The sequence below is a fragment of the Penicillium robsamsonii genome, assembly GCF_028829455.1.
Source record: "Penicillium robsamsonii strain IBT 29466 chromosome Unknown utg000005l_segment0_segment0, whole genome shotgun sequence".
NCBI lineage: Eukaryota > Fungi > Ascomycota > Eurotiomycetes > Eurotiales > Aspergillaceae > Penicillium > Penicillium robsamsonii.
The window spans coordinates 2,055,853-2,069,205 of NW_026643223.1; the positions used below are offsets into that span (position 1 = coordinate 2,055,853).

General features: G+C 47.9%; 5 protein-coding genes across 5 annotated transcripts; 3 read left to right on the forward strand and 2 right to left on the reverse strand.

Annotated features, from left to right (window-relative positions):
* Positions 1–1,229: 1,229 nt before the first annotated feature.
* On the forward strand, positions 1,230–2,128 carry N7447_008824 (DUF3716 domain-containing protein; the record flags this gene model as incomplete). Its single annotated transcript, XM_057233086.1, has 2 exons — positions 1,230–1,243; positions 1,300–2,128. The coding sequence occupies 2 exons, from the start codon at positions 1,230–1,232 to the stop codon at positions 2,126–2,128; spliced, it is 843 nt and encodes a 280-aa protein (XP_057082628.1).
* Positions 2,129–3,756: 1,628 nt separating this feature from the next.
* Positions 3,757–4,065, forward strand: N7447_008825 (uncharacterized protein; the record flags this gene model as incomplete). Its single annotated transcript, XM_057233087.1, has 1 exon — positions 3,757–4,065. The coding sequence occupies one exon, from the start codon at positions 3,757–3,759 to the stop codon at positions 4,063–4,065; it is 309 nt and encodes a 102-aa protein (XP_057082629.1).
* A 1,398-nt stretch (positions 4,066–5,463) lies between these two features.
* Positions 5,464–7,136, forward strand: N7447_008826 (uncharacterized protein; the record flags this gene model as incomplete). Its single annotated transcript, XM_057233088.1, has 2 exons — positions 5,464–6,015; positions 6,066–7,136. 2 exons carry the CDS (start codon positions 5,464–5,466, stop codon positions 7,134–7,136), a joined length of 1,623 nt encoding a protein of 540 aa, XP_057082630.1.
* A 304-nt stretch (positions 7,137–7,440) lies between these two features.
* On the reverse strand, positions 7,441–8,400 carry N7447_008827 (uncharacterized protein; the record flags this gene model as incomplete). The annotated part of the gene is made up of 1 exon (XM_057233089.1): positions 7,441–8,400. The coding sequence occupies one exon, from the start codon at positions 8,398–8,400 to the stop codon at positions 7,441–7,443; it is 960 nt and encodes a 319-aa protein (XP_057082631.1).
* A 2,150-nt stretch (positions 8,401–10,550) lies between these two features.
* N7447_008828 (putative cellobiose dehydrogenase) lies at positions 10,551–12,243 on the reverse strand (the record flags this gene model as incomplete). The annotated part of the gene is made up of 2 exons (XM_057233090.1): positions 10,551–10,655; positions 10,714–12,243. 2 exons carry the CDS (start codon positions 12,241–12,243, stop codon positions 10,551–10,553), a joined length of 1,635 nt encoding a protein of 544 aa, XP_057082632.1.
* Between the last annotated feature and the right edge of the window lie 1,110 nt (positions 12,244–13,353).

Sequence of the window (13,353 nt, forward strand, 5' to 3'; positions counted from 1 at the left end):
TCTTCATGGCGGAGTAAACCTTTCCCGCCTCTCCCACATTCTCCCCACATGTCGGTGTCAAGGGGGGTTGGAGGGGCTCGCATCGCCTGGGGACTTCATCATTCCCTGCTTGGACTTTATCCTGGGAGTTCGATCCCTTATGTATGTTCGGAGTACATCGATGTTGCAGCTGTGCAGGTTAAGGGATTTAGACCGCCTTGCCTTTTTCTCTTTGCTTTTTTCTTATACGAACTTATCCTGGATCTTGATGTGAAATTGTAGATTTTTATGTTCTCAGCTTCAAGTTCTCGATCACGTAAATCCGAAGCTTCCCCACAGCGTACGCTGATCTTGCGGAGAAAGTCTGGTTGCCGAGATTTCAAACTGCCGACACCATTTGCGAGACGGGTAATTCGTGCCATCTCCATCGGGCTTCAGACCTTATTCCATTGTAAATGAAGTCATCTGATAATGTTAAAGAATAATCATATCGGATCAAAAATTGCTCATTGAATCGCATCCAGGAATTGGAAATTCATTGTTTTCATTGTCAGAGACAAAAGGTGTCTATTACGAAGGGGCATAGCGCTCAGGGTCGTAACTAGTTATAACTACACCCATTTGATGCCTTAATGCCTGAGTGTGGCCTAAGTATAGACCACCCTTTTACACCTCTTCATACGGTTGTAAATCATTGTCCCATTCCGACACAAAATTAGCCCAGAGAAGGATCTATGACTCTTCTCTCACTTTCTTCTCACTTTTGTCTCACCTTTACTTCATTTTTACTTCACAATTTGACAAAAGTATGTCTTCCACTACATAACCCGTAGCAGAAATTCTGGCGGCAGGTTGCAGAATTTAACCCAAACTTTCAGACTAGCTCAAAAAGGAGTGCATGCGACCCTGAGCACTATGCCCCTTCGTAGTCTGTCAACATGGTAAGACACCTTGCTTCCATTCATTGTAAGATGAGGTAGGGGAATAAAAATGAATCGCTGACTGCTGGATTAGGGAAGCAATCTTCGCTGACCAAAGCTAATATAGGCAAGCCCCTGAATAAGGTCTGTTGTGTGCATATAAGAGATAAGAGACCTCGAGAAGGACAATCAGATGTGGATGCTAAACTAGAGCGCTGCAATTAAGCTTCTCCCATTCTCCTTCAATCTCACCCAGAAGACCCGGTTTTCCTTCCTTTGACGAAACTTGTTCTCCAATCATCCTCTTGATCCACCTTCACGACTACAAGTATGGAAGATACCAAGTAAGACATGATCCCCATTCCAGGTCAGCGTTTTGAGGATCACACACTCATACCAGTAACCAAAGCCCCCGCCCCGGAGGTCCACCGCCGAGCCGACAAACCATCCTCCCTCCGCCTCCAGGACAAGGTGATGATATGCTAATAGCACCTGGGCTATGGGCTGTCCATATTCAAAAACTACCGTTCAGAGTGGCCAGACAGGGCGAGATGCTGCAGGGGAGATATTTGAACATTTTGAATGCAATGTCCAATCAGCGAGAGCCGTGCCTGCGGCGTGGAATAAATTTGACCGCCCAGGAGTTCCAGAAACAGATGAACGACAGCCTGCCCCGCGTGGAAGCAGCATTGATGCAGGTGGTGGGTAATCAAAATGAGTTGGAGTGCACGAGGTGCCTAGAACTTATCGGCAAGTTCTCTCACTGTGTCTCGGTTCGCGGGATCGACGGCCTTTCAGCCTGCGCCAACTGCCATTGGGCAGAACGGGACCACCTTTGCCAATACATACGGAACCTTCCGACTCTTACTCAATCTACAGCTGGATTTGATCTCATGGACCCTCCCCAATCTTCCTCTTCAACCAACACTCAGCCAACCGCTCAGCACATGAATGAGCACATCCGGCTTCTGAATGGGCATATAAAGCTCATGCAAGAGCAGGTCAAGCTCTGTGATCAGGCCCAGCGTCTTGGGACTCAGCTGGAGCGACTCCGAAATGAACTGACTGCCACCAATACCGCCACTATCACAAACGAGCAACCAATGCAGCAAACCATTAATGAGATTTGTGCGTCTCAGCGTGAACTTTACCAGGGAATTAGACGCAGCATGATGCATATCCTGAACATGATGAATCATGACCGACAGACCTCACCCTCGTCTCCCTGATCAACAAAAGTCATGCTGAGTAAACTCAGATCGATCCGATCCCTTCTTATCTTCTATCTTCTTGTCCTGGGCTTATTCCTGAATGTGCCAGTCCCTTGTTTTCACCGTCTTTCTTGTCTCGAGTACTTTTGCCCCCCGCTTGCTCTGTAGCTGGGTAAAGTAACTACGTTTTATTCAATGGAAACTGTCAATTTGAATAAATCCTAGTGCATAGTATGGTATCATTGCCACTTTAAGTCTTCAATCAGTCAAGATAATGTTGAATGTTGTTACCGATGTATTGGAAAAAAGCTCACTCTACCCTCCGAATTTTAGATTGAAATAGTGACATAGCGCATCTCGTATTAACAAGACTCAGTTTCTGGCGCTTCGTGTGACATGGGAACCATTCAACCTGGGTTTGAAAGACGTACGCACATACAGAATTTCACAATCCAACCTTTGTCAAATTGTGGCTCAGTCAGTTCCCCCCACCCCTAAGAACCATTGCTCGTCTGTATGTTGACCACTACGCCATAGTTTACTTGGATATTGACCTATACGGGTTGATAGTTTCAAGGTCCCATAGCCGGTCCTCAGCTTATCTTTGGTATTATCGAATCACGAAATGGTGAATTAACACTACGAACCTCTCGAGTATGCTTATTTGGCAATTGACGGATCTCCTACCTATTTGTATACTAATCAGAGAAAACCTAATATTAGCCAAATTTGCTTTGACATTCGAGTTACTAAGTATGCAGGGCACCTATTATCCTATTGTGGTGACCTATAAGCACATTTCCTGGAATCGTACAAAGATCAAGGCCGCAACTTTGTTTGAACTTCTCTCAGTCCATCATAAATGGAGTGTATGTTTTGTTTGCACTGCTGTCACGTTATCTACATAGCCCTAGCTACTGACCGATACATACGAATGGTATATGAAAGAATAACCAACTGCGGGCCTTGTTCAGAAAACCATTGGGGTTTTAGGATTGGTTCCTCTGGAAAGAGAGTTGTTATAATTCTATCCAACAAATATCGATGTACTATCTCCTATCGAGCCTCCAAGAGCACACTTTCATGTGATTTAAAGGGGCCTAGACGGCTATGCTGCAGGAGAGACAATTTGTTAGAGTACCTCCATGAAATTCAAGCTTCCCAATCATTCGATCGCATCTTTACGTTAGGCAGTTTAATCCAGTCCTCTCCACCTTGCTCGATAGGTCAAGGTCATACACAGCTGAGACTATGTAGAATCCTTCGCGCGTCAAAAAAGCGTTGAACCTCGACCGATTCTAATAAATCCTATTTATCTCAAAATCTGTTAAACGGGCACTTGTGGTTATGACGTTTTGAATGATTCCATCGTAAATTGCTTGCTTGCTATCAAACTGAGCGATTGTTTGCTCAATTTCAGGGTATAAATACCCTGCTTTTTCATGGTGAATCAGGGTTTCTTCTTTCTCTCCCGCCAGTAGTTACAACATAAGTGAACGGAAAGTTCTTGTCCCCAATGTTTTCACACTCGCTATCGCTATTTCGCAATTTCATGCGGCCAACTTTTTGTTCTTAGGTGAGCAAGTGCACTCAACGCCACGCCACTTCAAAATATCTCCGGTCGCCCAAGCTAGTGAAATATAGCCATGTCCGAATCACAAATACGCTCATTTGACAATTCTCAATGGGAGGTCCTGATGGACTTTCATGACCGATACATTCAGCGTTTTGCGCGACGCATCCGTCCGCTGCAAGAATCAACATTTTACACCGTGGGTTACTGGAATATGCGAGCACTCCCCCGAGTCACAACTAGCCTGGCAAGCTTATGCGATATTCTCGGCTCAATTTTACGCCGGGTGGGTGCTTTGCAGGAGGAGTTTACAACCCTACAGATTGAAGAACAGGAAGATGCAGAAACCTTTGAGCAGGTGTGGGGAGAGTGGGACCCATGATATGAAGATTTGTTCTATTCTCAAATTTCCCATAGATTCTGCACTCAACTAACCACATCTCATTCTTTCGTGAACTTAGACCTGGTTCTCTCGGTCAATATCCCTTGACATGAGCTCATGAAGCTCAACCACAGCTGACTCCAATACAGTCGTCGTTGACGGGGGAAATTGCCGCCGCGGATTTCCTTCCTCCTCTCGCCCCTTGATTCCACTTCCGTGATTGACCTTGTAGCCGTAGAATCCATGACTCTGTGATTTAGTGGTCTTCGGCGTCAACATGGTGGTCGTCATCGGAGTCTTCTTGATTTACGAGTGAATTTGCTTCATCGTCGTCTTCCGATGGCTTGTTTGGTCCGAACGCAGCGTTCAGTGCAGGTTGTAACGCCCGTCGGTGCCACACCTCTCTTTCTTGTAAGCGTGCTCTTATCCCCATATCCCAGAGATAATCTATAAAGTTATCAAAAGTTCACGCACCCAGCGTGCAGATACATGCCCAACAGTATCCAGCGCCTCTAACTTTATCAACACTAAATTCAGATAACCGTTGATTTTACTACCTTCCTTTGTTACTCACGTATGAAATATCACTCAGGTAAGTTTACTTCATTTTGGCTTCAGGTATTGCTCAGTTCCTAATTGACGCAAACTTCCAGTATAAAATATTTAGGAAATAGTCTCACTCTGAGCGAAAATAAAAGCTGGGTTCCTTCTAGTCTCATACAACCCCTTCCCCTACTTTTTTTTTCCTTGCTAGGTTTTTCTTCTTTTCCTATCTTTTGGACGACCAATAAGAGTATCTCAAAACTACTTCGATTAACTGAGATTTTGACGGATACCCTACAACAATATTAGTGAGTTTACCACCCTTAAACGGGCACTTTATATCTGACTAAGACGACATTATTACCAAGGCTTACAAGCCCGCCCTTGCTATTTCACGCAGCCATCTTCTCATTATCAGGTTAGTAACCTCACCAAACGTCATCCAAAGATATCTCGGAAGATGCCGAAATATTTGAACAGATATGGGGAGACTTGGGATTTAAAGGGCTTCAACCGCTATCTAGGGGAATTACCTAGGGCGGGAATAATGAAAGCCAAAACCGGAGTTAGCTGTATTAAAACAAGTGTACTATGTAGTGCGTAATCCTGCTAATCATTATGTTCACATCCAACTCGGCTACCAGGCCCGAATCTCCACTAGCCATAACTGATCTCCTAGCGCCGGACTAAACTACCAAAAAGCGGATAGACACGAATGGGTGACGCGGCTTTAGTATATTTGTAGGCTTATACATGAACTGTGATTTTTTCGCCCAGCCCGATCTACGATCAGATAAAGATCTCCAAATCAGACCACTTTTTCACATTTTCTACCAAAGCTATCTCTCTTCCAGAATGCGACCACCGTTCCTCCCGCTATTCGGGGCGATAGGCTTATCAAACGCCCTCTCAACGGCTCCAACGAATGTGCCGAACAAAAATGAAAATTACATTTTCAACGTTATCCAAGACTCAATGCGCCAGTGGGGATCGTCGCTGCACCACAACGGCGTGTCGTTCTTCCTCGCGGGTGTTCCCGTCGGTACACAATTCTACCATGGAACATCCACGGCCAGCCCGGTGAATGGCACCGAGTGGTTGGCGTTTGAGCCCGAACATGCCATGGTCTTCGCCCGCCCGAGACGTGGCCCCCCGCCACACCTACCGCCCGACGATAATGATACCGAGCAACAGGAAGGCGGCCATAGGGAGCTGCGGAAGCGGAAACATCATGACACAGATGAGAAACATCATGGCCCGCCGGGTGACCACCTGCCGAAGGCACTTGACGAGAATGAGGCTGGGTATTTGCATACATACGTTGCAGCCAAGGATCTCCGCCTTCTGTACCTTGATGGTATGTCTGCTGCCAAGACATCGAAGGGCACGCTTGATGCCCAAGATGCGGTATTGTTCAACGGCTCGTTGGAAGATCCTCTGAGTGGGCGTGGGGGGAGAGCGAGCGCGCCAGGCTGGCCTGCGAGATGGCCGATAATGAATGGGAAGGTCGCATTGACGGTGTGCTGCGTATGGAAGCTGGCTTTGAGATTATCCTGTGCCACTTCGAGCGCGACCTAACTCCCGTGCGGATCACCCAGGTCAAGCAGCACTCTGAGGGACAACGTGGACCTAGGGGTAACCGTAAACATGGTGACCGAGATGGTCATCATAAAGAGGGCGCTGACAAGCAACACGATGGCCAGGGCCCAAAGAAAGAAGACGACGGAAAGCGACACGGGCCCGGTGGGCCAGGTGGTCCTGGAGGACCTCCCCACGGCGGACCTGAAAACGGACCTGACTCATCGCGGTGGATGCGCGCAATCACCGCACGCTACAACGGAATCGGTGGAAACCGTGTTTCGCTGAACTTCAATCACTTTGTGACAGCCTTCTCCCACAATGTAGACCTCTTCCAAGACAATTCAACCCTGCCCCGACTTGCCAACCTCTCTGCTGATGAGCGCGCTCTCATCCGTGCCGATGTCACGAATCTGATCATGACTCATGATCCTACTGATGTCTGCGAGGACTGGCAGGTGATTACGGATATGATTGTGACTCGGTACAGCAAGGAGCTGTCATACTTCGCTTCCGGTAGCGTTGATTCAGTTGAGAACCTGCAGTCTGAGATCGAGCGTGTTCTGTCTCCATTTATTGACTACAGTAAGCGCAATTATCTTGCTGAGATTGAGCGCTGTGCGACTCAGTTCTTACCGCCGTTGCCTTCGGAAGGTGGTGGTATTGCGGCACATGCTGTTCACGGCGTTGCTCACAGAATTTGCTCGGCTTTGGTTGAGACTGGAAAGGAGCAGGATCTTGAGTCTGCAGTGCAGGTTGTTCGGAATCTGGTTGCTTATCTTGATTGGGCGACGTGGAAGGAGTGCCGGGGTTGTGCGACGAATGAGATTTGCGTCGTGCCAATTTGGCCTATGGGTACGGTCCAGGACTACAATAGCCCTCAGTGCAAGGATGCATCAAATCCATACGATCAGGGTGGAGAGAGTTACTGGGGTGGAATACACCACTGAGTAAGCTACTATGGTCACTATGTAGTCTTTTTTATAAGTTCGGTTTCTGAATACCCTCACAGCGGGACCTTTTCTTTGGGCTTAATTAGCTTGATTCAGATATATTGAATAGTCATCGAGGGTATATACAGTATACAGAACATAATAACGGCCAAGAAGTATGTAGAAGGGAGGCCACTGTGTTCGTCATTGCTGCATGTGCTAGTCCCAAGGCAAACCGCGGGCTCATATTCCCTTTATATACATTATGAAAGTTATGAATGGTAGAAAAGAACGATCACAATCCCTCAAAAGGGTAGATTATTTACTGGGAGAGAGCACTCTTGACGGAGGAGACGATGGAGCCGACTGCAGTGCCGAGGCTGCCGAGGCCAAGAGTGGAAAGGAGACCCTGGACAGCGCCGTCAACCTTAACCAAAAGCATGGAAGACTTGTCCTCGGTGTTGACAGCAATAAAGTCAGTACCGGGGATCTTGGGGACCTTGGACTTGAGCTCGGAGAGAGAGGGCGCCATGGCGACGACGTTACCGACGGGGCCCTCAATGGTGGAGAGGTCGACACCACTGAGGAGACCGAGGAGGGTAGGCTCAACCTGAACGAGGAGATCCTTGCCACCAGCGAGGTTGTTCACGTCAGTGATAGAGAGAACGTTTTGGAGAGGGTCATCGCGCTTGATGTTGCCGGTGATGGACTCAAGGCCGCCAACGATGGAGCCGAGCAGGCTGCCAACCTCACCAAGGCCGAGGCTGGAGAGGAGATCGACGACTCCCTGGGTCAGCTCGATGAGGGCAGCGTTGCCATTCTCGAGGACAGCGGTGACCTGGGTGAGGCCGGAGCCGCTCTTGGTGTCGAGCTGGTCGACAGACTCAGCAGTTTGGACGACCTGGCCAACGGGCTTCTCGAGAGCGCTGAGGGGCAGCTTGCTCATCAGGCGCTCGAGCTCAGACTCCGCCACCATCTTGAAGTTTGAGGTTCCAGCCTGGTTGAGGATGGAAAGGACCTGGCCGGGACCGGAGCCCGCGGTCATGTGGGAGACGGCACCGGTAGGATTGGGCAAGGCGGAGAACGAGGAGCTTGCGGCGGCACCGGAGCAAGTGGGGATCATAGATGCCACGGGTGGAGGGATACCCGAAGGGATGACGCCGGAGGGCAGGCAAGAGGGAACTCCGGAGGGCAAAGAGCCGGTGGTGCCTGATGGGATGTTGGCGGGTAAAGCCATAGCAGTCGAGGCCAGAAGAGCGGCAGAGAAAGCGAAAGACTTCATCTTGTTGATTAATGAGTGGAATAAGTTCAAAGACTCGTTTGGTACAAATGAATGGACGGTATAAACCGAGATTAAAGGATGATTTGGTGGTAAGGAATGACAAGGAAGAAGATTCTTAGACTTCAAACATCACAGCAAGATATCTCGTGTTATATACCACAGTTGTTGTCCGGGGATCAGCATTGATGCGACTCCCATCCCTCGTCTGTTGACGTTGTTGGGCGTACTCCTGAGCTAACAGGTGCTTTGACAGAGGGGCCCCCCGTATGGCAAATGATTGCGATAGAAAATGGAGCAATACCAGTCCTGTTTCATCAACCAAGAAGTAATCCTCACGCTGAGTGGCTACTGAAGGCGCCACCATATAAGATGGGGTCCGGCACATAGTGTCGGTTCCGCTATAAGCTTTATAAGAGGCCCATCTTCATTAGCCAATTTGCAGATCATCTACGTCGTAGAACAGATCAGGGGAATTCCCCACTCTAACCGTCAGGATGAGCCCAAGGCATCGATGACATCGTCTTCATTGGTCAACCCTATCTCATTTTTGAGTCAGAAACCTACTGGTTGAGGCAAAAAATAAGCATTCCCATTATAGGGATACACTTGCCACATATTCCGTTGAGTCCTCATAGTACCCCATATTCCGTAATCCGTGCCACCATATGGCAGTGAGGGCTCCGAGCTCAAATTCACCGCGTTTGTTATTGATAGCGTGGCAGGTAGCAAGCCTTGGAAGTTCTATCAAGATCGACACGACTAGTTCCAACCTTATCAATCCGAACGGCCAATGACTGATACTCTTCTGGGTTAAGATCGCCTGAGATCAGCAACCTGTCCGCCCCAAGAAACCGTAAGAAGAACGTTGAACTCCACGCGGGTAACATTAACGCTGATTGCAATCTTAATCCTCCACAGAGGGTTAAAATGTCAAATAGATCAGTGGGGCTTTGGTGCCCGTTTATTGTGAGTTCTTTGTTTGCACTCCGGAAAAACGCAGAATTGAGCCCTGATGATATCATTGCGTCGGAGTGGGATATCCCCAGGGGATTGACAGGGGTTACCAACGCTCTGGGCTACATGCATGACCGTATACATCAGTGTCACTGCAGTTTCAACGTTGCAAATCTGAATATTGAATCTAAAAAGTGTCCAGGGGAGAAAGTCAACCCCATTGTGATTTAGACTTTGAATGGGTCCGGGGAATTCAGGGGTAAACACTCGCAGCCTTTGATGGTTGATTAATAGTAAAAAATGCGTTATTTGATGCATTTTTGGTTTTGATGTGTTCATGTATGTATTCCATATAATATGTCTGTACTATGTAAACAATTTAGGTCAGCACCTCAAGCCAGTGGGTTGTTCTTCAAAATCGCATCAAAAAATACAACCTAACTTAAATCTTCTACTTGTCGTATGAAGTGTAGGGCTACCAGGGTATATTTATATGTTGTAAATAATTTGGAGATGAATTGTACCTGGTACAATTTGAGAACTCGCCCAAGTATATCTTACTAAGAAACTCTATAGTCGTAAAATGATCAACGAGTCATCTACTAACATTTCTATTGAGCACTATTAATTCTTTCCTCTTTTGCTTGTATCTCTATAGAAACTCTACCTTTGCAAGTCTTATATTTGGAATATGTGCTATGTTACAATGAATTTATCCAACCCCAAAAAAGGAGATACAGCATTTAATCCAGTAGATAATAAAAAAAGAGATACCAGGTCCGGGACTCGAGCCCGTATAAACGACCCCTCAAAAGGGCATGGTATGGACATTTGTCGTTGACCATGTGCCACTACGTCGCGTTGTCATTATGCCAGCCTGGGGATAGTCTGAACCCACTTGTCTCTAGACCATCCATATTGCCTATTCACGCCTAGCGGGTTGGTAATACAGATGCCTGTCATTGACCGAAGAAAGCATGCCAATTAAGTAAGGGCTATGATTGTTCCGTATGCGCTTGATAGATTACCACACTAATTACATGAGCTACCATAAAAGCGGGTCCAACGGGGATACATATAGTAAGCCATAGGGATTTACTATATGTTTATAATAAAATGTGTGATGAGTTGCGGATATTCACAATTTTCGAGATTCTCCAGCTTCGCTGCTGGCCTATTTCCTCATGACAAATAACTTAGTTAGACAAAATTTTAGCGGCAGCGGCCTCCGCAACCACCATGACGGCAGTTTGGATGTTACCAGTCGGGAGGTCGGGGTGGATACTGGCATCAACAATGAACTATGAAAAAAGGGTTAGTGTCATCTTTCGAGCAAATAAACTATTATGAGTCACTTACCAAATTATCCACGCCATAAACCTTGGTATTGGTGTCGACAACGGAAGTGCCGTTCTTACGGCCATCATCGGTGCCCATCTTCGCAGTGCTGGTGTAATGCGTACCAGGGGTCTGGGACTTCAAGATAGCCGAGACATTAGTGTGAGTCTCAAGCTCAAAGCCAGTGGAGGGGGCGGTGATCTCCTTGACCATCTTATGAATAAACGTCTGGGCGGCCTTTCGGTCAGCAGCGGTCTGGAGGTAGGGCGACTTTTCAATGACGGTCTTTCCGCTGGCATCAAGTCCCAGAACACCGGACGAGGTGAGGCCGTGGGTCATGTATGTGGTAATGGTTACCACGCCCTCACCGGTAGGCGCGCACGAGCCCTGGTAGTACTGAGTGTGGCCATTAATCTCCTCCGAGGTGAAAAAGATCATGCGGTGCTTGCCCTGGGTCAGGACACCGCTGTGCTTGCGGTAGAGGGAGATATCGTGGGAGTCGGTTCCATTCAGTACCCCCTCGTAGTCAACAAGGCCAAATGAGGTATTAGTGTTGAAGACGATTGGGAAAATGGGGTGGTCTTTGAGACCGACACCGACAGGCAGGTTAATCCACTGAGCCTTGGGAGGAACTGCAACACCGCTCTTCTTCGCAGTTTCGATCTGGGCCTCGGCACCAATACCAGAGTTCCACAGCAGACGCGGAGTAGACAGAGCGCCGGCAGCTAGCACCACGCGACCGTGGGGAGCAACAGTGATGATCTCGGAGCGGCCCGAGGCAGTCTGAATCTCGACACCAATCACCTTACTACCGGAGCGGACCAAGCGAATCACTTTTGTTCGCAGAGCAAGGTGGAAGTTGTCTAGCTTGGCAGCATCGGGAAGATAGGTGCGAACAGGGCCAGCACGCATCTGGTTCTGCACATTCCAGGACGGGTAGCTGTAGACCTGGTGCTTCTCATTCGGCTCGGCGATCATATCCACCGATTTCCAGCCAAGACCACCGAGGAATTTGGACAGCACACCGTAAAGACCCTGGTCATATCGCTTGCCGTCCGCAGAGGGCAAGGTGGTTCCGGGGTTGCGTTTGTAGAGTCGGTCTGCAGCCGACTCGACATCCTTCCACTTCCAGCCCGTGGGCCATTTGTCGTCGAAGTCACGGGCTGGCGGGTGAACAAAAACCATATAGTTGACCGTCACGCCACCACCAAGCACACAAGCAGCATTGCCGGCAGTGTCAGTGCACATATACTGGTTCCAGACATCGAGCGAGCCGATGTCGGCCGACAGTCCCGGAAGATCGATGGGCGTCAATGAGTGATTCCATAGTAAGGTCTCATTATTACCGGTGGCCACAGTTGGTCCGACACCTCGCTCAAGGAGGAGAACTTTCTTTCCAGCCTGAGCGAACTTCTCGGCGCTGATTATGCCCGAAGGGCCACCACCGACCACAATATAGTCATAGGTGTGGTTCTGGAAGACGGAAGTAGAAGCAGCTCCTGTAAAGACAGAGAGAGCAACAGCGAGAGAGCCAGCCTGGAAGATCCTCATTTTGACGTCTATGAAGAAATGAAATCTCACGAGATCTCGATCTATAAATCTTGTCAGGGAAGGGGGTGGACCATTTTAACTATTCCAATTCCACCGCACCTGTGGATCTCTTGAATTACTTGGCAAGCCATGCGAAACATGGCGAAACATGGCGAAACATGGGCTCGTGAATTTAATTTCGTTCCAATTAGGTATAGCGCGATCAGATAAGAGATCTAACTTTTTTTGAAGAAAGTCACCTAGTGAACCATCTCTCTCGATATATTCTAATATAAATTTTCCTCGAAGCGTTCAGTTAGCATACAATAATTGATAATAAGAAGGATTAAATCGTTCTAGCACACCAGACGAGTATGTTGGCTCCGAAAGTTACAACACTTGAATTGCTGTTTTGAGAAGTCTCGGACCGAATAAACTATGCCTCCACTTCAATCATTTAGCCTTTGCAATTCTCGGAGCAAACACTCCGAAAGGGTCTAAGTTTCCCTAAATTCTCCCGGGAAAGCGTTTTCCCAGCTAGCTCTGCCGGTGACGTAGAGGTAATCAACCTCGAGCTTTAGGGGGTACATGTTTCTTGAAATTTGATTCGTCTATTCCACGGGAGAGGCGTTGAGAATTGTACAAACTTCCCTATCTCGCTCAGCCACCGTCCCACATGCACTTGAATGCTGTATGGAATAACATTCTGGAACACTTGCCAAGTGGATAGTGGGTATCATTGGGGCCCTCCCACTATCCTTACCAAGCATATCATAATCAGAATCTCATCGGAGGATCCACTTCAAGTAACCATTCATAATCACTTTGTAGATGTTCTCACATCCTTCGGTGGCTATAAAGGTCCCAAATCCAGGCAACCTTATATTTGCCTGGAACTGGATCTTCTCATTTTTCCCGCACCTTAAACATGCTGACCTACACAGAATTGGACGAGCCACTTAAGCCCCTGCTATGATGTATATAGTAAATTAGATCCTTGCGCTTCCAGGAACATCCATTTGGCCCAGATCACGTCTCACGGTTCAGCAGTGGTACTTCCGTAGTAGCGCCGACAATAGGCTGAGCGATCAATTTCTTCTATCGGATATCCGGAGTCCTGTAATATTATTT